The 20,388-nt window shown below is 47.6% G+C and overlaps 1 protein-coding gene across 1 annotated transcript in view; it reads left to right on the top strand.

The window, feature by feature from the left end:
- Positions 1–20,388, top strand: part of LOC126157785 (ATP-binding cassette sub-family C member 4-like) — a 241,759-nt gene that overhangs the window by 2,270 nt on the left and 219,101 nt on the right. The window contains exon 2 of the mRNA XM_049916399.1: positions 16,092–16,317. Coding sequence (XP_049772356.1) covers positions 16,092–16,317 — 226 coding nt within the window. The remainder of the gene's footprint in view (positions 1–16,091; positions 16,318–20,388) is intronic.

Here is a 20,388-nt window from a genome sequence, read left to right as displayed (position 1 = left end):
TTATCTTCCGCAGAGAATGCTCTCACTGACATTTTTTCCATGTCCAGGACCTGTGGTTTCCACAGGCAAGTGCTCTACCGCACTGTTTCGTATTCCCTCCCTCTAGACCTCTTCCACCCCCCAGGGGGTCCACAACTCTTTTGTGGATACGTGCGTGGCGAGCACGGGGCCCCGAGCTATTGCAGCCTTCCTTCTTTCCAGGGCTGCATTTCCTTCCCCTTCCCCTCCTTTCCCCTCCTTGCTCCTTTCCCCTCCTTGCTCCTTTCCCCTCCTTGCTCCTTTACCCTCCTTGCTCCTTTCCCCTCCTTGCTCCTTTCCCCTCCTTGCTCCTTTCCCCTCCTTGCTCCTTTCCCCTCCTTGCTCCTTTCCCCTCCTTGCTCCTTTCCCCTCCTTGCTCCTTTCCCCTCCTTGCTCCTTTCCCCTCCTTGCTCCTTTCCCCTCCTTGCTCCTTTCCCCTCCTTGCTCCTTTCCCCTCCTTGCTCCTTTCCCCTCCTTGCTCCTTTCCCCTCCTTCCTCCTTTCCCCTCCTTGCTCCTTTCCCCTCGCCCTCTTCTCTCCCTCTCTTGGTGTCCTTGCTTATGTTGGCCCCTGCTATCCTCCTGGTTCTGTTGGTTTTACAATTTGGCTTTGTTGCGTAATCACTTCCTCCTTTTGGCACTCCCTGGTCCCCCTCTGGGGTTTGACCTCCATTACTAAATTTCTCTTCCGTAGTGTGAGCCATTTGGGGAAGAGCACCTTACCTAGTGTCTCCAACGTGTGCCCTCCTAGTACATTCCACCTTTTCTTTCACGCTGTTGTCTGATGCTAGGGGGCATAGACAGCACGGTAGCCAGCCCGTGTGGTGGAGTCGCTATGTACCCTTTTGGTTGAGCCCCCTGAACACACAGGGATCACACTTCTGACACTTGACATGTGACCTCCTCATGCAAGCCTTGGAGTGGTTGCTCATCATCCTGGAGCATCGGAACTCCCAGCAATGGCCGCCGTGCCAGGTTGCCCTTGCTGTGGCTGGGTGGCGCCCATGAAGAGAGCCCCTGATCGGAGTGGGTGGTATCAGGGCGGAACCTAAGCAAATGAAACGCGTACGGGTCCAGAACTCTAGCTGTTCTTCTGTGGCCGTCTCTCTGCGTGGAAGTGATTCTTCGAGTACTGCTTCTCTTGCCATTTCGGCCTTCCCTTCCATGGCTACCCCCTGGAAAGAGGGTCAGCCCCATCGGCTAGGGGCGAAACCTTTCCCCCATTATCTGGTTTGCACCAGGACTGATGGGGATACTTTCACCAATACCAAACCTTTATTCTTTGTGTCCATTACCCCCCCACCAGTCTCTAAATATGGTTCAAGGTGTGATTTTTCACAGGGACCTCATCCTTCAAACTGATGAGGAACTTCTGGACGATCTCGGACAGCGGCGTGTTCACTTTGTTCTGCGTGTTCAGAAGGGTCCTAAGGACAATCACATTGATACTTGTGCCTTTATCCTGGCCTTTGAATGGGATACCCTCCCTGAGAAAGTAAAGATTATGGTTTATCGAGGTGATGTGAAGCCATACATCCCACCTCCTATGAGGTGTTTTAAGTGCTTGCATTTTGGACACATGCCTTCCTGCTGTTCACAGGCCCCTCTCTGTGGTGACTGTGGACGTCCACTCCATGAGGGGAGTCCCTGTGTTCCCCCTCCTGTGTGTGTTAATTGTCATGGCAATCATTCTCCACGTTCACCAGATTGCCCAGTATATAAGAAAGAAAGGAAGATACAGGAATATAAGTCCCTCGATCGTTTAACCTACACAGAGGCTCGTAAGAAGTATACACGTCTTCACCCTGTGTCCATGATATCTAGTTACGCTTTAGTTACATCTTCACCCCTTCCTCCTCCTTCCTTACCCCCATCCCCGACCCCTCTCCTCCCCCCCCTCTCCTGCGGCTCCCACACCTTCTCCTCTGGGCGCTGCTCCCCCTCCTCAGCCGGAGAAGTGTCCCACTCCTTCTTCGTCTGCCGGTCAAGGGTGCCTCTCCCGGGATGTCCCTTCCCGGCACCTTCCAGGCCAAAGGTCTGCTGCCATGCGCAGCCATGCGACGACCGTGAGAGCCACAGTCTGTCAGCCCCCAGGTCGCCTGGTCTGTTTCTGTTCCCGATCTTGCTGGAGCTGGCTCCTTTGTGCCACATAGCCCTCCTCGATCTCAGCCTGAAAAGAAGAGAAACATAAGTCTCGGGACAAAGAGCCTGTGGTGTCACCAGAGGTCCCATACCCGGCTTCACAACCGGATTCTGACCTGTCGTTCATGGATGTCGCCCCCTCCTTGTCGGTGTAGGGTGGGGACCCGGTGGTATGAATGGCTTTAGCGTGTTCAGCCCCAATTTAAATCATCGTTCTGTGGTTATCCAATGGAATTGTAATGGATACTATCGTCACCTTCCGGTATTGAAATCCCTTATTTCGTCTTACTCTGCAGCTTGTGTGGTTCTACAGGAATCTCATTTTACTGATGCTCACTCACCAACCCTCCGTGGGTTCCGTGTTTTCTGTCGAAATCGGGTCGGACCCCTGCGGGCTTCTGGTGGTGTTTGTACGTTGTTCGGTACAGACATTGTTAGCACCTGGATTCCTCTTCAAACTCCATTGGAAGCTGTTGCTGTTAGGGCCCACCTGGACTCTGAGGTCACGGATTGCAATCTTTATCTCCCTCCTGACAGGACTCTTACACCTGCTGCCTTAACTGCCCTTCCTCAGCAACTTCCTCCTCCCTTCCTCCTCCTTGGGGATTTTAATGCTCATCATCCCTTGTGGGGCCGTGCATTTCCATCTAGACCACGACTTGTGCCTTCTTAATTATGGCTACCCTACTCATTTCAGTGCCGGTCATGGTACCTTTTCTGCCATTGATCTTTCTCTTTCTTCTCCTTCTCTCCTCCCTTCATTACACTGGTCGCCACACGACGACCTTTGTGATAGTGACCATTTCCCGTTGATTCTCTCTCTCCCTTCCCGCTCCCTGACGGACAGGTTACCTCGTTGGTCTTTCCAACGCGGCGATTGGCCTCTATGCACTGCACAGGTTGTGTTTTCTCCCTCTTTGTCGGGTTGTATTGATGACGTCCTACATGACGTGTCTGACGCGATTGTTCGCGCTTCTAGCCTTGCTGTCCCGCGCTCATCTGGACCATTTCGTCGCCGGAAAGTCCCGTGGTGGAGTACGGCCATTGCCATTGCCATCCGTGATCGCCGTCGAGCTTTGCAACACTTTAAGAGGCACCCATTCGTAGCCAGCCTTACTACCTTTAAACGCCTTCGCACTAAAGCCCGTTATTTAATCAAACAGAGCAAGCGGATATGTTGGGAATGATTTGTTTCTTCCCTCAGTTCTACTGTCCCTCTGTCATGGGTATGGGCTACACTTCGCTCTCTCCAAGGTTGCCATTGGCAGTCCACCCTCCCAGGCCTTCACCTCCCAGATGGCCTTCGTACGGACACGTTAGTCCTTGCGGAACATCTTGCGACCCATTTTGCAATGGCATCGGGGTCAGGGATTTTCTCTGCCTCGTGATGGCTGGGTGTTGTGTGCTGTCCTTAGGTTAGTTAGGTTTAAGTAGTTCTAAGTTCTAGGGGACTTCTGACCACAGCAGTTGAGTCCCATAGTGCTCAGAGCCATTTTTTTGCAATGGCATCAGCATGAACCTCCTATCCGGCTACTTTCCTTCATCAGAAACAGTGGGACGAAGCTTCCACCTTATGTTTTACCCCTTGTGAGTCAGAATCTTACAATGAACCTTTTACTGAATGGGAATTTCTTTCTGCACTTTCTTCTTCTCATTATACGGCCCCTGGCCCAGACTCCATTCATAACCAACTGCTTCAACATCTCAGTGCTCCAAATGGCAAAATCTTCTTTGGGTGTTTAACCGTATCTGGCTCCAGGGTGACTTCTCTTCTCAGTGGAGCACCGTGGTTCCTGTCCTTAAGCCTGGTAAGAACCCCCTATTCGTTGACAGCTATCGGCCAATTAGTCTGACCAATGTTGTTTGTAAGCTACTTGAACGGATGGTAGCCCATCGGCTCAATTGGGTCCTCGAATCTCGGGATCTATTGTCCCCTTACCAGTGTGGCTTCCGAGAGGGACGGTCTCCAATCGATCATTTACTTCGCTTGGAATCCGCAGTTCGGCAGGCTTTTTCCCAGCGCCGCTATTTGGTTGCAGTATTTTTTGACCTTCACAAGGCCTATGACATGGCCTGGCGCCATCACATCTTACTTACCCTTCATCAGTGGGGTCTTCGTGGCCCACTCCCGATTTTTATCTGCCAGTTCCTGTTCCATCGGTCATTCAGGGTTAGGATTGGTACTGCTTTTAGTTCTCCACGGACCCAGGAGACGGGCATCCCACAGGGTTCTGTCTTGAGTGTCCTTCTTTTCCTCATTGCTATCGATGGACTTGTGGCCTCTGTCGGTCCTTTGGTCGCCCCTGCCCTGTATGTGGATGATTTCTGCATTTGGGTTAGTTCCTCTTCGATGGCCTCTGCAGAGCGGCAGCTCCAGGGAGCTATACGGCGTGCCTCAGCATGGACTCTCTCACACGGGTTTCAATTCTTTCCTCTAAAATCGCGGGTGATCCACTTCTGTCGCCGTTCTAAGATCCACCCTGATCCAGAACTCTATCTCGATGCACAACGATTGCCTGTGGTCCCACAGTTTCGTTTCCTGGGTCTTCTTTTCGACAACAAGCTCACTTGGCTGCCCATATCAGACTTCTGAAGGTAGAATGTTTCCGTAAACTCAATGTCCTTTGCTTCCTTGCCCACTCCTCTTGGGGTGCAGACCGTTCCCTCCTTCTCCGTCTTTATCGTGCTCTAGTTCTGTTTCGCTTGGACTATGGTTGTCAAGTTTATGGTTCAGCTGCTCCTTCCACACTGCACATGCTGGATCCTGTCCACCATCGTGGTATCCGTTTGGTCACCGGTGCCTTCCCTACTAGCCCTGTTGGTAGTCTCCTGGTTGAAGCTGGGATCCTCCGCCCCCCCCCCCCCCCCCGCCTTTCTGTTCAGCAGTCCCAGCTTCTGGTGTCTTATGCAGTCGCTATCCGTTCCTCTCCCACTCATCCTTCGTATTCTATCCTTTCCCAGACCATGGACGTCGCCCACCCGATTCCCGCCCTCGGGCGGGTTTACCGGTTGGGCTCCGCCTTGCGTCTCTTTGCCATGATTTTCAGCTTCCTTCTTTGTCCTGTCTTCCTCGCTCCCTCCCCTCCACCCCCGCTTGGTTAGTTCCTCAGCCTCGAATTCGGATGGATCTTCGCCGAGGTCCGAAAGATTCCATCCACCCCCCCCGCCGATGGTGTTCCGTTCCTTTTTCCGCCAAATTTTATGGGAGTTTCGGGATGCTGTTCGATTTTTACACTGATGGCTCTAAATCTGCTGATCATGTGGGGTATGCCTTCACGTCCTCTGTTGGAATGGAAAATCATCTGCTGCCACCTACATGTGGGGTGTTTACTGCGGAATTGATGGCAATTTCCCAGGCTCTTACCTTTATTAAACAGTCCCAACACAACCGCGTTTTGTTATGTACGGACTCAATAAGTGGCCTTCTGGTTGTTGACCGGTGTTTTTCGCGCCATCCATTGGTCTCTGCCATCCATGACCATCTCGCTGATATTCGCCATACTGCTTGTTCCATTGACTTCCTTTGGGTCCCTGGCCATGTGGGTATCCCGGGTAATGAGCTCGCTGATCGCTTGGCTGGGGGAGTAGTCACTTACCCCCGTTTTCTGTAACCCCTCCTGAGTGGATTTACGGCTTCACATCAAATCCCACTTCGCACAGTCATGGGCCAAATCTTGGGAGGCTACTCCCCTGTCTAATAAACTTCGTGCGATTAAGGTGACACCAGGCCCGTGGCGTTCTTCCTTTCGCCTCTCCCGAAAGAACTCGACCACACTGTGTCGTCTACGCATTGGCCATACCAGGCTGACCCATGGTTTTCTTTTGCGTGATGAGCCACCCCCACTTCGTGGTTGTGGAGCCTTCCAGTCAGTAGCCCATATTTTGGTTGAATGCCCCCTTCTTTTGGCTCTGCGTGCTACGTACAGACTCCCCCACACTTTACCTTTGATGTTGGCTGACGATTCCCGGATGGTCTATCTGGTTCTCGTTTCCTCCGGGAATGTGGTTTTTATTCTCAGTTTTAAGGTTTTTAATCTCTTTCTGGTGTTGGGGCAGGGTGGTGAGTGTTGGGCTATCTCCCACTGTAAGCCGTGTTTGGAGATTCCCGACTCACTTCCCTGACCGAAATCCTCTTTTCTTCCCCTTTTACTCTGTTTTTACACTTTTTTTAAGGATTGGTTCGTCTCCTTCTCCCATATGTACTTCTACATTCTAGCGGTTGCACCTTTTAAGTTGCAGGTGGTCTTGCCTCTGCTGCTTCAGCATAGCGTTGGGTTCGTTCTCTTGCTGCCGTCCCTCATTTTGTTTTTACCATTGACAACATGACTGCCCTTTTACATTTTTAGCCTTTTCCCTTTTATTGTTCTGACTTTCCTGAGATGTCACACTAGCGGAATGGACCACATTTGAAACAAGGGACTGATGACCTTGCTGTTTGGTCCCTTAAATCCCAAACAATCAACCAACCTAGACCTGTTCCACTTCAGGCATTGCCCCCAAACAGCCATACTACCCCAAAAACATATCTAACCGACAAACAAAAACACTATCTACTGCCACTGCCACTGCCACTTTCAACCTTAAAGCCAACTAGGACAGATGTTTGTCACCGCTGCAGCCTTTGCACATGAACATATGTGGAATACGTCTCCGATCATTTCGGAAAAAAGGCAGAATGTCGGAGTAGTCTTCTTGTTCATCGAGGGTTAAACACTGTATAACTACCGTTATATCTTTCATCAAACCATCCTATGCTCCATCTTCAGTCTCTTCTCTCAACTGCACACCCCAATGCTCTGGGGGGGGGGGGGGGGGGTGGAACGCAAACAACGACCCCAACTAATTCACAAAGAGCAAACCACGTGGCACAATGCGCACAATGCGCCATAAAGCCGTGTGTTGCTCGTTAAACAGTCCAACAATCTAACAACTCAGCAACGCCATCGCCAAAAAAGTGTGACAACGCCATGCCTTTAACCAACCGTGTGGCGTTATGTCGAGTAGCTGGGTAGCAACTGACGTCAGGGTGGATCATTTCGGTGGGTTCTATGGACTGAGGCATCCGATGCAGCAACAGTGCCAACATGCGATGTGTGAAGATCCAACAATCGACAGCCCTATCGCAAACGAAACGGTGCATGTCGGTCTCGACAGCGGCGCATCTAGAGCAAAGAGGATCCTTGGAAAGATTTATAGTATATAAACCTTGTCAGGTGGGGAATTTTTCAGTCGTTATCATATACCCCAGCACCTTCACCGCAATGGGAAGGAAAGTCGAGTGTATGTTACTCCGCGCCCGCATCCAGCCAACTGCCGCTTGTCGGCAGTCGAGCACTTTAGCAAGCAGCGTCCGTTGAAATTAACGGTAGAAGTCCTTGGTTCTAGGCTCCCACGTAATCGGTAGGACATCCAACAGATAACTCATGCTAACGAGATAGGTTCTAAAGTGATGGAGTGGTGGCGAGATATGTCCAACAGAAAGGTGGCTGGAGGGACTAAAGCACCATCTCCTCAATCAGCTTACCTGTGAGTTTTCGTTTCCAAAGCATGTAGGTGATGCGTCGTCTGCAGAAGAAGAGCACGTGCCCTGTTTTGCATATCTATCATTTCAATACCACTCGCATCTGTGAGCAACATCAATGTCTCATAACGGCTCTTGAACACCCTACCATCGCTGAAGAAATGACCGAAGGCCACCTGAACGTCACAGCCACTGTATCGGGCAGTGCGAGAACGTGTGTGTAATGATTACGTTTTGGGTGAGATAGGTAGTCACAAAATGTAGCCGCGTGATCAATCAAGCATTCAATAGGCGTGGAAACCAACTTGTGGGTGGATCATGTTAAGCAGTCTGTGACACGTGGTTGCTGCTGTATGCTACACGTTCCCGAGGAAGGTCACTCCGAAACATTTTATCACCGGGACCTCGGTAATGGGCACTACTGATAGTCAACGAAACTTCCTGGCAGATTAAAACTGTGTGCCGGACCGAGACTCTAACTCGGGACCTTTGATTTTCGCGGGCAAGTGCTCTACCATCTGAGCTACCCAAGCGCGACTCACGCCCCGTCTCCACAGCTTTACTTCTTTCTTCTGATAGTCCTCTGCCCACTTCCGTACAGTACGACTTCTCGAGGTCGATACAGCCACTTTGCCATAGCGCTGAAGCTATTCGATCGCTGTACATGTATCTTCTGCCGACTTCACCAAGAAAACTACATCATCTGTGTAGACACAACATTTAAAATGCAAGCTGCAAAGGCGAATGTCTTCCAAACGCTGAGGTAAACTATGAATCGCAGGCTCGTGGGTGACGGCGAGGAGAAATACTGGCAGAGGACAGCCTTGTCGCACCAAGCGCCCTTTAGTGAATGGTGGCAAGCAGAAACCATTGACCATAACACTGGAAGGGGCCCTGTGGATGAGACGGAGAACCATACCAGCTGATATTGGGGACAAACCCATCTTCTCTAAGGCAGCCTGCAAGGAACTGAGCTCAAATCGGACGAACGCCTGGTCTAGGTCAACAGTCATGAGGTCGCCTTCTAAACGAAACGCCGACCTGAGCGCCACCGGGTCTCTATAAGAGCTTAATGCCGTGTGTATGTTACTCTCACCCCCAGACATGTTTGTTCGGCCTAACTGGAATCCTTGATAGTAGCAAGGAGGCGAGCACGAAGTAAGCCTGCGAACAGCGTGTAATCCGAATTCACTAACGTCAACGGCCAGAAGTCTTGCGGTATGCACCCTCCGTTTGGTTTTGGCACATGGATTACCACATACTCAGAAAATTCGCAATTGGGAGAGGGGGGACGCGAACATCCGGATCCAGGAGTTTACAGCACATCTGCCGCCAAACTTCCTCCATCACATAAGTAATTGTGCTTAAAATGCAAGCGGAAGACTATCAGATCCAGAGGATTTGCTTCTCGCGTCCCGCGACCTGGCCTTACGTAATTCTTCAAGCATGATGGCCTCCAAGAATGTGTTGTCTTCTTGTGCCCTACTCAAAGGCGGCAAGTCGTCTAGGACGTTCTCAACATCGTTGTCAGTCCACTGACAGGCCAGATAGAGAGTGAGGTAATAATCTGTGATGAGACGGGAGATGGTGATGTGTTTCCCTGCATCATGCCCGTCCACAACAACACCTGCTGTGATGGGTCGCTTCTTCAGATGTCTCCCTTTTCTGCCAATGTGATAGAGAGAAGCACATTCACCTGGGATGGAATGTTACAGTCTTGCTCGAACCTGTGTGCCTTCCAGTCTGCCAGCTATTATCTGCCTGTGTCCAGTGGACGGCCATTTGGCTGTCTTGCGATAGTGGTTGTGACACTAGTTCCCTCAAGTCCGTGTAGCAAAACTCAGAGGTCGATCATTGCCAAAGTGCTCTGCCTCGTCCATATGCCAAGAGCGTGTGGCGAATAGCTGGTTTGGCGCAGTATCCACTCTCATATGGCTGAATCAAGGTATGACGTCGTCTTTCACATTTGTGCCTGATATCAGCGATGGCTAGACGGCAAGCTTAATCCCAGAGGATCTTGATGTTAAGAGTCCAAGGTCTTCTACTACGGCACATTTGTTGTCATGACAAGGTCAGAGTGCAGATGAAGACCTGATGGTTGGTGAACGCAGTGGACTACAGCTTGGCACCAACAGTCTCTGCTCGAAGACTTAGGGAAACGTAAATCCTGCCTAACCTTCTGGCTGAGTGGCTGGTGAAGAATGTATATCCGCGTCCTTCACCATGAATTATTGGCCATGTATCGTGCAAAGCTAGGTTCCTGACCATCACATGAAAGGTCGGACAGTGGACATTGTGAGGGATCTGATCCTCAGGGCATAAGACGTTGTTTAAGTCCTCACTCACCACTAAGTGCTCTGTAGCACGTTGAAACAATGAAACTATCTCAGTAAAGTAATAGACTGTTCGCCCTCGACGATTCGCCATACCAGATAGGGCGTACAGATGCACAAGGTGGACTGCACTGATGGTGAGCACAACGCCCTGCGCTGTTAGCAAATACTGAATATCTGTTGCTTATATGCCATCGCATCTTACAGGCCCTATCACTTGAAGAAGCACGATATCAATGTTCATTGCCTTATTCATGTCCTTTAACAACTGGGTTTTGATCGTGGAATTAATGCCGTTGACATTGTCTGTACCTATCCAATACACATGGGTCATTGTGAAGTAGATGGCATATCCTGCAGTTATTTAAGCTAGTCAGCACCACGTCGCCTGTCTGACCACCCCTGTCACCGGCAACACGTATATTAGTGGTTTGCTGAGACAAGATGCCAATCCAATGATCTGCCGACCATGGGCATCGCTCAAGTCTAACATCATTCTTTCCATCTCCACCTCAGACGCCATGTCACCAAGTTGGAGGTGCGGTACGTTAAGTGATGGATGACTTTCACCTGGTGTCTTAACCAAAACTTCACCAGGGAGCTCGTCAGTGGGTTGAGCATCGTCAAACTGTCTTTGTCTTTGGGTGGTCGGTGCCAACGGCGAAACAGAAAGCTCTGGAGCAGGGTCCTAGCCCAGGGCACAGAGGGATTTTCTTCATCTTCCTGCAACATGTCACTGTCCTGCGAAGTATTTACTGCAGGTAGCCTCCTCTTCTTTCGTCGTATGTGCAATTTCTCCTCGTGAAACGCGTGTCTGCGTCCTATGAATCACAACGAACAATAGGCACCTTCCACATCTCTGTGTCCGAGCTTGAATCGACCTTCAGGTGCTCTCCTTCTTCACACGGATGAAGTGCAGACGTGATCGCTGTTTACGAGCACGTCAACGGTTCCGACGCAGGCCGTGGCATCGTGGGAGCAGAAACCGGCGCATAGGAGTTGGTAACTGGAATGGGACAGCATCCACGTTCATCGTGTTCCTCAGTCTGTCAACGTATGTAACAGTCAGCGTCGTTGGTTGCCGAGTGAAACCGTAGCTTTCGACCCAATCTATCTCTAGATGAGCGCGTATTAATGGTTAATCTTAACCAGAAGTACGCAAACATCGCAGTACCCACATCCTGCGAGACCTCACTTGAATGAAAACTAACCATTATGCAGAGATGGCAGTAGACCTTTTGTGTTGGTAGGCATGCCGATGTGGGCGTGGAGCGGCTCCACCTTTTAGTAAAAAAAAAAAGGCTGCCGAGTAGATGTCTTGTTAGCACGAGGTATCTGAACAAGACATCTCTGCAGGCATTCAGAGTCAAAATGCCCCTTCTGCCCACACCCGGAGTAAGTCCGTGGTTGATCATCCTAAATGACAATATCTCGACTGCCACCAATGGTCACGTACGATGGGATGTGTTTGCATAGTTCGATTCACATTTGACGCACTCTGTTCAAAACAGGATACGTCTCAAAGGTGTGCCACTTTTCCCCCGTGTGGCTTAGTACCTCCTTGTAAGACTGCAGCGTGTCCATAACAACCGTGGCTGGAACTTCAAATGGCAGCCCAGAGATTCGTATGGTCGGAACCCCGAGTCCTGCATGGTTGGCAGTCACTACTCCAACATTTATGTCCGAGTGACGGAAACTATATCTATCAGTGGAACGGCGAATAAGCCGTTTGCGAGCTGCTTCATCGACAAATTTGAGGTAAGCCATGTTAGAGATGATCGAGGGAGGTATACTGAGGAGTTCCTATAGAGTGGATGGGCGTACATTACTTCACGCAGGAAACACACTACTTCCTGTACCTTAGGTCGTGTGTACTGGGCATGGAACGATAATTTCATCGTGGCGTTTCGGTGCGAAACAGTGATCTCTATACTAGCTGGATGTTGAACTTCAGCTATCTGATCGTGCCAGCCATAGATGCTCATATTTCGTTTCTTGCCAAACTACAACATGGGTGCTAGGAAATGTCAGTAGAACACGAAAAGAAAATACTTTTCAATTCCGCTCCCTCATCAGCCTATTACATCATATGTTGACATAAAGTTCAAAACAAAAAATCAGTCTGCAATTCTTTGTCACGTGCAGAACGATGGAAATTTGTTTGCCAAACTACAATATGGCGGACGATGCAAAGCACGTGTATTTGCAGACACGCTGCAGTTCTATACTCAGAGACCAGACTTCTACATCCAGGTTGTATAGAGATCACTGGTGTGAAAGCGCCATCATCGTTCGAGGTGATCTGTTGAAACTACTATTTCGCTACTCGCGCGAGTAAACAACGGCCCGCTCCCGGAGCACTACACCGAGCCCCGCACACGAGCAATTCGCAACAGGGCTGAGAGCCGATTGACCTCTGCCACCGAGGCCAGTAAGAACTATGGTTGAGAACTGCATTTCTAGATCACAACCATCACCCTGTGAATTGGCTGTGATGGAAGCCATGGTCTAATCATCGAAGAATGATCATTTTATGTTCAGAATCAAGCCATCAACATTCGACAAACAAGTGTGCCTAACACCGCTACCAAAGTCGAATTGTCACTTCATACCGGAGCAACCATCAAAGCTCACACAGAAGAGGAGCAGGAATTAATCAGTGTGCTTTATTTGCATCTCTCTACTTGACATGTATCACTTGCTTTGTGCACGATAGTAATTGCGACATTTCTTCTGCACCATGAAACTGCCCTAAACTTGATATACACATACCACATACCACAGACGTAGCATCACGCGCCTGCTCTTTACACGTGATGTGGGGCGCCTCTGGCAGATGTCATTTACTTCAACTTACTGCCACTGGGCGACACACACACACACACACACACACACACACACACACACACACACACACACACACACACACACACACTCAGCGAGAAGGGGGGTGAGAGAGAGAGAGAGAGAGAGAGAGAGAGAGAGAGAGAGAGAGAGAGAGAGCGCTGCCGTCGGAGTCGAAGCCAGCAGCTTTGATGCTTTGATGGTACGTCTCTGATATCTCACACAGATGGCAGTCGTACGCTGGCTTCCCCTTACATCGTGCCGCTGTGTAACTCAGGAACATGTATCCATCAACTGCATCTATGTTTTTAATATGTAAATTGCGTAAACAAGAAATGATCAAAAGTATCGAGACATTAATGTTAGAACTATCCACTGGTCGAATCGGAGAGTTATTTTGTAAGCATAAACACTAGCAGAGGTATTTCCCCTGTATGCGGTGTAAATCTTCGATATGATGTCTCTCTAAACCCCAGTACACTTCAGCTCCTTTTCTTACTGAAATCACCTAGCTCCAACATAAAATACTCATAGCTATGCACAGTTCTCACCACAGACAGACGCTGGCAACGTACTGAGGACATTGAATAGGTACCGTTCGTGACCAAATAAAACACAACCTGGATGTCTAAAAGACCTGTGAGTGTGGGGTAGCACCAGACAAAGAGGTTACCTTGATCATTGAATTTGAAAAATGTGCTGCGGGATAGAAGTATCCAGTTGAGTCATGTATAGTGGCAGCACTTATGACAATCTCACCAAGGAATCCTGTATAATCCATCCATTGCAGCATCTAGCAGAGGAGCTTGCTGCTGATTGACCAAATGTTCCAAGTTCTGTACCTTTGTTGAAATAACCTGGTTTTTATTTAATCGTATGGTGATTTTATACAATATACATATGATATTAGACAAGATTAAACCTTAAAGTCCGTGTTTTTCAACCAGTTAATTAAGCTGGGTGTGAGAGTCATCGGGAATTCCAGGGTACGAATGATGTGCACAGCGTTGGACTAAATGTTCAATTGTCTGCTGTTCTTGATTACATTCACGCATTGGTGAACTGATCCAGCCCCATTTGTACCCGAAGTACCTACAACAACCATGTCCAGTCCTTAACCTGTTGAGGCGGCACCAAAGGTTCCTCGGTAGGTCAAAACCTTTTGGCTTCTTTGTGGGATCAAGGTGATGGGCTCTTGTTCCCAATGTCTTTGTTGACCATTCATGCTTCCACTTTCATTTAGATCAAAACCATTCCCTATGAGTTGTCCTGCAGTAACACTTGCTGGTCTTCTTGATCGCAATCGTTGCTGTGGCGGATGACAGAATTCCTGGTGCAGTGGTAGAGAGGGTGATGCAGAGCTTGTTTTCGCCTTAAGTGAGGTGGAGGGATTTGACTCAGTACAGGTAGCCAACTATCCGAATCTGCTACAAATTCTCAGTGAGTGAGAGTGTCAAAGACGTTACCAGAGACAAACTATTCACTATTTGATAGAGTAGCGAGGGGATAAACATCGAGTAAGAGCATCTGACACACCATTAATAGCCACATATCAGATTCACGGGGAAATACGTTATAAATCCCCTGAAAATCAGGAAGTAAGTATTAAAACAAAAGTGTCTGCAAGTTTTCCCAATCTGTGATGCCTCTCTCAGACGCAGGACAGTGGGATACACCAATTTGTAAGCAGTATTTTCAGTTATAAACAGGCAACATATTTTCTGTAGTGTTTCTGTAAAGCAACGGAGCACTAGACTTATCTCGTATCTAGATGGTGTTTAGTGCCCTTCTGATCTAAGTGAATAAGATGAAAAAGTTCTATCATCTGCACGATTTTGTTTTTATTTCCACTCCCTGCTCAAAAGTAATTTCAGTATAATGTTTGTGACTGTTCTCGAGACACAAAAAAGTTAAATGCTTTACTTGAATTTTACGACGTGGTACGAAACTTACGGTGCATTCATATCTCAAAACAATATGGACAGACTTGGTAAGAAATCTACATAATATATTTCCACCAGCGTTAGGTCAAACATACTAAAATTTTCTAGCGTATATATAGCACTAATAATCACCCAGCACTATAGTGCGTTATAGTTATATTACATCTACAAGAATATATGACGCCGTGATCAGGTGACTACTTGTGCCATCACCTTGGATCTCTAGTGTGTATAAAAAGTAATGTACTCCATGTCTGTGACCTCCACATTCATCTCCTGAATCAGCGCCGTTGTGTGGTTCAATGTGTGATGTGCTCCACAGATGTGTTCATATATTCTTAGAGCACAATCCATTCCACAGATGTAAATCAGAGCTTAAAGAACCGTGTAACTCTAAGAAAGGAGTAATAAATTATCACACTTTTTTAATATGTAACTCATTTTGCCTCCATCAAATCCACCTGCCTTATGGCAGTATTTACCAAATAACTTTTTTTATGCACCGCTAACTTCATCATGTATCTAATCCCGCCTGTGACGGCTGCTAAAAAATTATATCACACGAAAAAAACTGTCATTTGTTATCCAACTATCTGTCTGTCTGTTAAGATACTTTTTCCTTAAGAAGGAGTAGACTTATCAAGTTAAAATTTATGTCACGTACTAAGGTCTATGGCCCCTTGGTTGCGTAAAAACGGTTAGCTTCTAAGTCAGTGTAATCAAAAGATACGGCGATTTATGTCACATATTTTGATAGTTGCAAACTCCTTTCTTAAAAATGTATTGACCTGAAATCATGAAATTTGGCAAGATGCAGGGAAGGAAACTATAAAATCAACAGTTTGTAATTACATCGCATAAAAATATTTCTTTTGTCATTCGTTTTGCGACTTCAGACGTAAAATTAAATAATACTCGAAAGTCTTGGAATTCCCAGGACCGATATCTTGCGAATATCACTGTCGGTAACAGGCGAAAATCGTTAAGATTCCCGGTGTAACGGGGCTGGAAGTCAAGGGGCGGAACGATTGATTGAGCGTAAGGGGACTTATACTCTTCATATACATTTTTTTAAAACGAAGATACTCCAAAAGTTAATAAAATTCAACACACAGTAGTGTGTGAAATCTTTCACTAACAAAAGTTACCCATAATTTTAGAAAAACGCAACAGTATATGCAAGCCTATATTAGTTTCTTTGGCGCTTCGGTGTAATTGGGATCACTTAAACTCTCATAACCAGTTACTGAGACCCCTTAAGAAATTGACAGCGGGTCTGCAATGTGCCGCAGGTACTCCGCATCAACAAGCAGTCTATGGACGTGACGGCGACCGGACAAGTGATCAACCTCATGTCGAACGACGTGGCGCGCTTCGACGTGGCGGCCACGTACGCCAACTGGCTGTGGATCTCGTTCCTGCAGCTGGGCCTCGTCGCCTACTGCTTGCACCGCTCCGTGTCGTGGGCGGCCTTTGCCGGCGTCGCCTACATCACTGTCATGACGGTGCCTCCACAGAGTATGCAACCAAGACTGAGCTCTTCTAACACATTCCTCTAGTGAACTTTCTCTCATACCTTCGTTGAGGGAACAATACTGCAGAACTGAATTTTGCGATTTCCCGGCTTTCGGTCACTTGGTCTGCTTGGCTCAGGGAACTTGCTGCTACAACGGGATGACGCATTTTCAAATCTTTACAATGGAAAAGAAGCTCAAAGGATACCACGCACGTCAAACAAACAAGGGGTAAATTCCGCATAACTGCAAAAGAATGAAATACCTCGTAACTGGAGCGTGCGAAGCTGTTGGCTAACTGTGCCGTTTCCTGCAGAGAGACTGCATGTCCAGGAGGCTGCGGCGAAGTGTATGGGGCGGGCTGCAGGGGAGAAGCGATTGCTGCTATAGCTACCAGCTGCCGATCAGTCTCAAAAAGGAAGTCTGACTTTCACATCCTGCTTCCAAGTGAGCAACAGTTTCTTTCTCATTGTAAACATTATCTAGTGAAAGGTTGTACAGTTTCCGTCAACTGAAGTCTTGACCCTGGAACTACTTCCTGGTGCAAGAAGTATCAGTGTCCTGTGGCTACGAGCTTTTGAATTGATGCGCCAGCCGCCACAGGGTGAGTGGTATCGTTTCTTCAACGGTATACAAAGTGATCAAAAACTGGCACACATCGAACAGTTATGTGAAGGGTGTGCCAGATAAGTTGCGACAAACTTCGAGGGGCTGTAGAGGAAGTCTTGAGGAACAAATCGAGGATAGGAACTCTTTCTTGTCTGGAAACAATAAATGGTCAAATGGCTCTAAGCACTATGAGACTTAACATCTGAGGTCATTAGTCCCCTAGACGTAGAACTACTTAAACCTATGAAACTTCCTGGCAGATGAAAACTGTGTGCCGGACCGAGACTCGAACTCGGGACCTTTGCCTTTCGCGGGCAAGGTAGGAGGCGAGGTACTGGCGGAATTAAAGCTGTGAGGACGGGGCGTGAGTCGTGCTTGGGTAGCTCAGTTGGTAGAGCACTTGCCCGCGAAAGGCAAAGGTCCTGAGTTCGAGTCTCGGTCCGGCACACAGTTTTAATCTGCCAGGAAGTTTCATATCAGCGCACACTCCGCTGCAGAGTGAAAATCTCATTCTACTTAAACATAACTAACCTAAGGACATCACACACATTCATGATTGAGGCAGGATTCGAACCTGCGACCGTAGCAGCAGCGCGGTTCCGTACTGGAGCGCCTAGAACTGGTCAGCCACAGCGGCCGGCACTGGAAACATCATCCAACGACGCTAAAGGCACCGGTGTTCGCCACTAGGCCACCCTTTCGGCAGTAAACGTGACTTCTTACGCTCACGGGCCGTAGGCGGAACGTCTCGCAATCCTGTTCCAGTGATAGGAACTGATTGCCACGATCGCCAATGGAGAGGATGGACCTAGCTGCTGCGTACGCAGACCTTGTCTTCTATGAATGCGATTCTCTGTTGCCTTCGTGAATGACTGTTTAGGACACAGGTTTCTCCTACGAACCCGAAAACAGTGGGGAATTTAGAGGATTCAAATGGTTCAAATGGCTCTGAGAACTATGAGACTTAACATCTGAGGTCATCAGTCCCCTATAACTTAGAACTACTTAAACCTAACTAACCTAAGGACATCACACACATACAGGGCTATTACAAATGATTGAAGCGATTTCATAAATTCACTGTAGCTCCATTCATTGACATATGGTCACGACACACTACAGATACGTAGAAAAACTCATTAAGTTTTGTTCGGCTGAAGCCGCACTTCAGGTTTCTACCGTCAGAGCGCTCGAAAGAGCAGTGAGACAAAATGGCGACAGGACCCGAGAAAGCGTATGTCGTGCTTGAAATGCACTCACATCAGTCAGTCATAACAGTGCAACGACACTTCAGGACGAAGTTCAACAAAGATCCACCAACTGCTAACTCCATTCGGCGATGGTATGCGCAGTTTAAAGCTTCTGGATGCCTCTGTAAGGGGAAATCAACGGGTCGGCCTGCAGTGAGCGAAGAAACGGTTGAACGCGTGCGGGCAAGTTTCACGCGTAGCCCGCGGAAAATTGGCTCATTCCAGAACTGGAGACCGACAGCGCCGACTTCATCTTTCAACAGGATGGTGCTCCACCGCACTTCCATCATGATGTTCGGCATTTCTTAAACAGGAGATTGGAAAACCGATGGATCCGTCGTGGTGGAGATCATGATCAGCAATTCATGTCATGGCCTCCACGCTCTCCCGACTTAAACCCATGCGATTTCTTTCTGTGGGGTTATGTGAAAGATTGTGTTTAAACCTCCTCTACCAAGAAACGTGCCAGAACTGCGAGCTCGCATCAACGATGCTTTCGAACTTATTGATGGGGACATGCTGCGCCGAGTGTGGGAGGAACTTGATTATCAGCTTGATGTCTGCCGAATCACTAAAGGGGCACATATCGAACATTTGTGAATGCCTAAAAAAACTGTTTGGGTTTTTGTATGTGTGTGCAAAGCATTGTGAAAATATCTCAAATAATAAAGTTATTGTAGAGCTGTGAAATCGCTTCAATCATTTGTAATAACCCTGTATATGCCCGAGGCAGGATTCTAACCTGCTACTGTAGCAGCAGCGCGGTTCCGGACTGGAGCGCCTACAACCGCTCGGGCACAGCGACCGGCGCTTAGAGGATTCAAGAGAAAAATAAACTGCATATGGAAATCCGTGTCTGAAACTGTCATTCATCAAGGGAACAGAGCATCCAATTTATAGGAGACAAGCCTTTTCCACGTAGCAGCTAGCTCCAACTTCTCCAGTGGCGATCGCTAAGTAACAAACAGCATTGCGAGTTGTTTCGGCTACAGTGCGCCAGCGTACAAAGTCTCATTTGCTGCCGAAGGGATGGCCTACTGGCAGGCGCTGGCCCCTTTAACTTCGACGCTCTGTAGCGTCTTTACTGATTAAGTACTAATTTTAAGAATAATAATTACGAAGGAAATTTGTTGGCGTCACACAAGAGGTGCAAAAATAGTGAGTTTACTCGGGAGCGTGTATCTTAGCTATTATATGCACAGTGCACACACTCCAGAATGTCATGCTTTAAGACAGTTCTTTGAACCATGAAGTGGTTACCTCATCTTCTTCTTTCAACCAAGGTTACAGCGTCTAGCTTGCTCTGCTTTAATCTCTTGCTTCTCCAAAGTGTTACAGATACTGATAAAGCAGATAGATCACGTGAAATAAGGTACTAGTAAGTGTAGTTGATTTCGTTCCATAATAATTAATATATTTCACATTATTTGTGCACTAAACAGAAATCTACATCCTTTGTCTATCATGTATGGGAAAAGGCAGACAGTACAAGACTGATGAAATATCCGATACGAGTTTGTACAAACATACGAAAATTAATGCACTTCATCTTTTCTCACTAGCTCCACAGGCTTGATTGCTTTGGGCTTACAGCATTTTAATCTTTGCCGAAAACTACGTACATGAATTGATCGATAAAAATAAACAGATAAAAATAAAATATATGCCCATGAAGGTAAACCAGCGTAAGTTCCAATACATGTTGTTGGATGATGTTTCCAGATACGGGTTCCTATCTTTGATTTGTTTCTCAAGGCGCTCTCTACAATCCCTAAATTATGTTGTAACATTTCTAGGACACACTGTATCTGTACATATTACAAAAATGTGTCTTCCACGTCTCCTCCTAAACCACTTGACCGATTTCAAACAAACTTGGTACACATAACCTTACTATCAGGCAACAACCGCTGTTTGGGTAAGAATCACCTATCTATCATAGTTCAGGAGATATGACGTCATAAATAATGATTTGCCTGAAAAACTTCTGCAACACGCACGATGTTTAAATTTGTTATTTCTGTGCTACTAACTCTGTTATCAATAAATTTCGCAGACGGTATTCACATAGGCCGCTAAATGCACCTACAAAATTATATCACGGTACCACATATAGTTTAGGAAATATGGTGTCATAAACAATGAGAAGCATCAAAAAACTGCCGCATCATGCATGACTCTTGAATTTATTAATTCTATGCTACCAACTCTGTTAG

This window comes from Schistocerca cancellata, chromosome 2, assembly GCF_023864275.1.
Source record: "Schistocerca cancellata isolate TAMUIC-IGC-003103 chromosome 2, iqSchCanc2.1, whole genome shotgun sequence".
Taxonomy (NCBI): domain Eukaryota; kingdom Metazoa; phylum Arthropoda; class Insecta; order Orthoptera; family Acrididae; genus Schistocerca; species Schistocerca cancellata.
The sequence above is the reverse complement of the archived record's forward strand: the minus strand, read 5'-3'. Positions and strand labels throughout refer to the sequence as shown.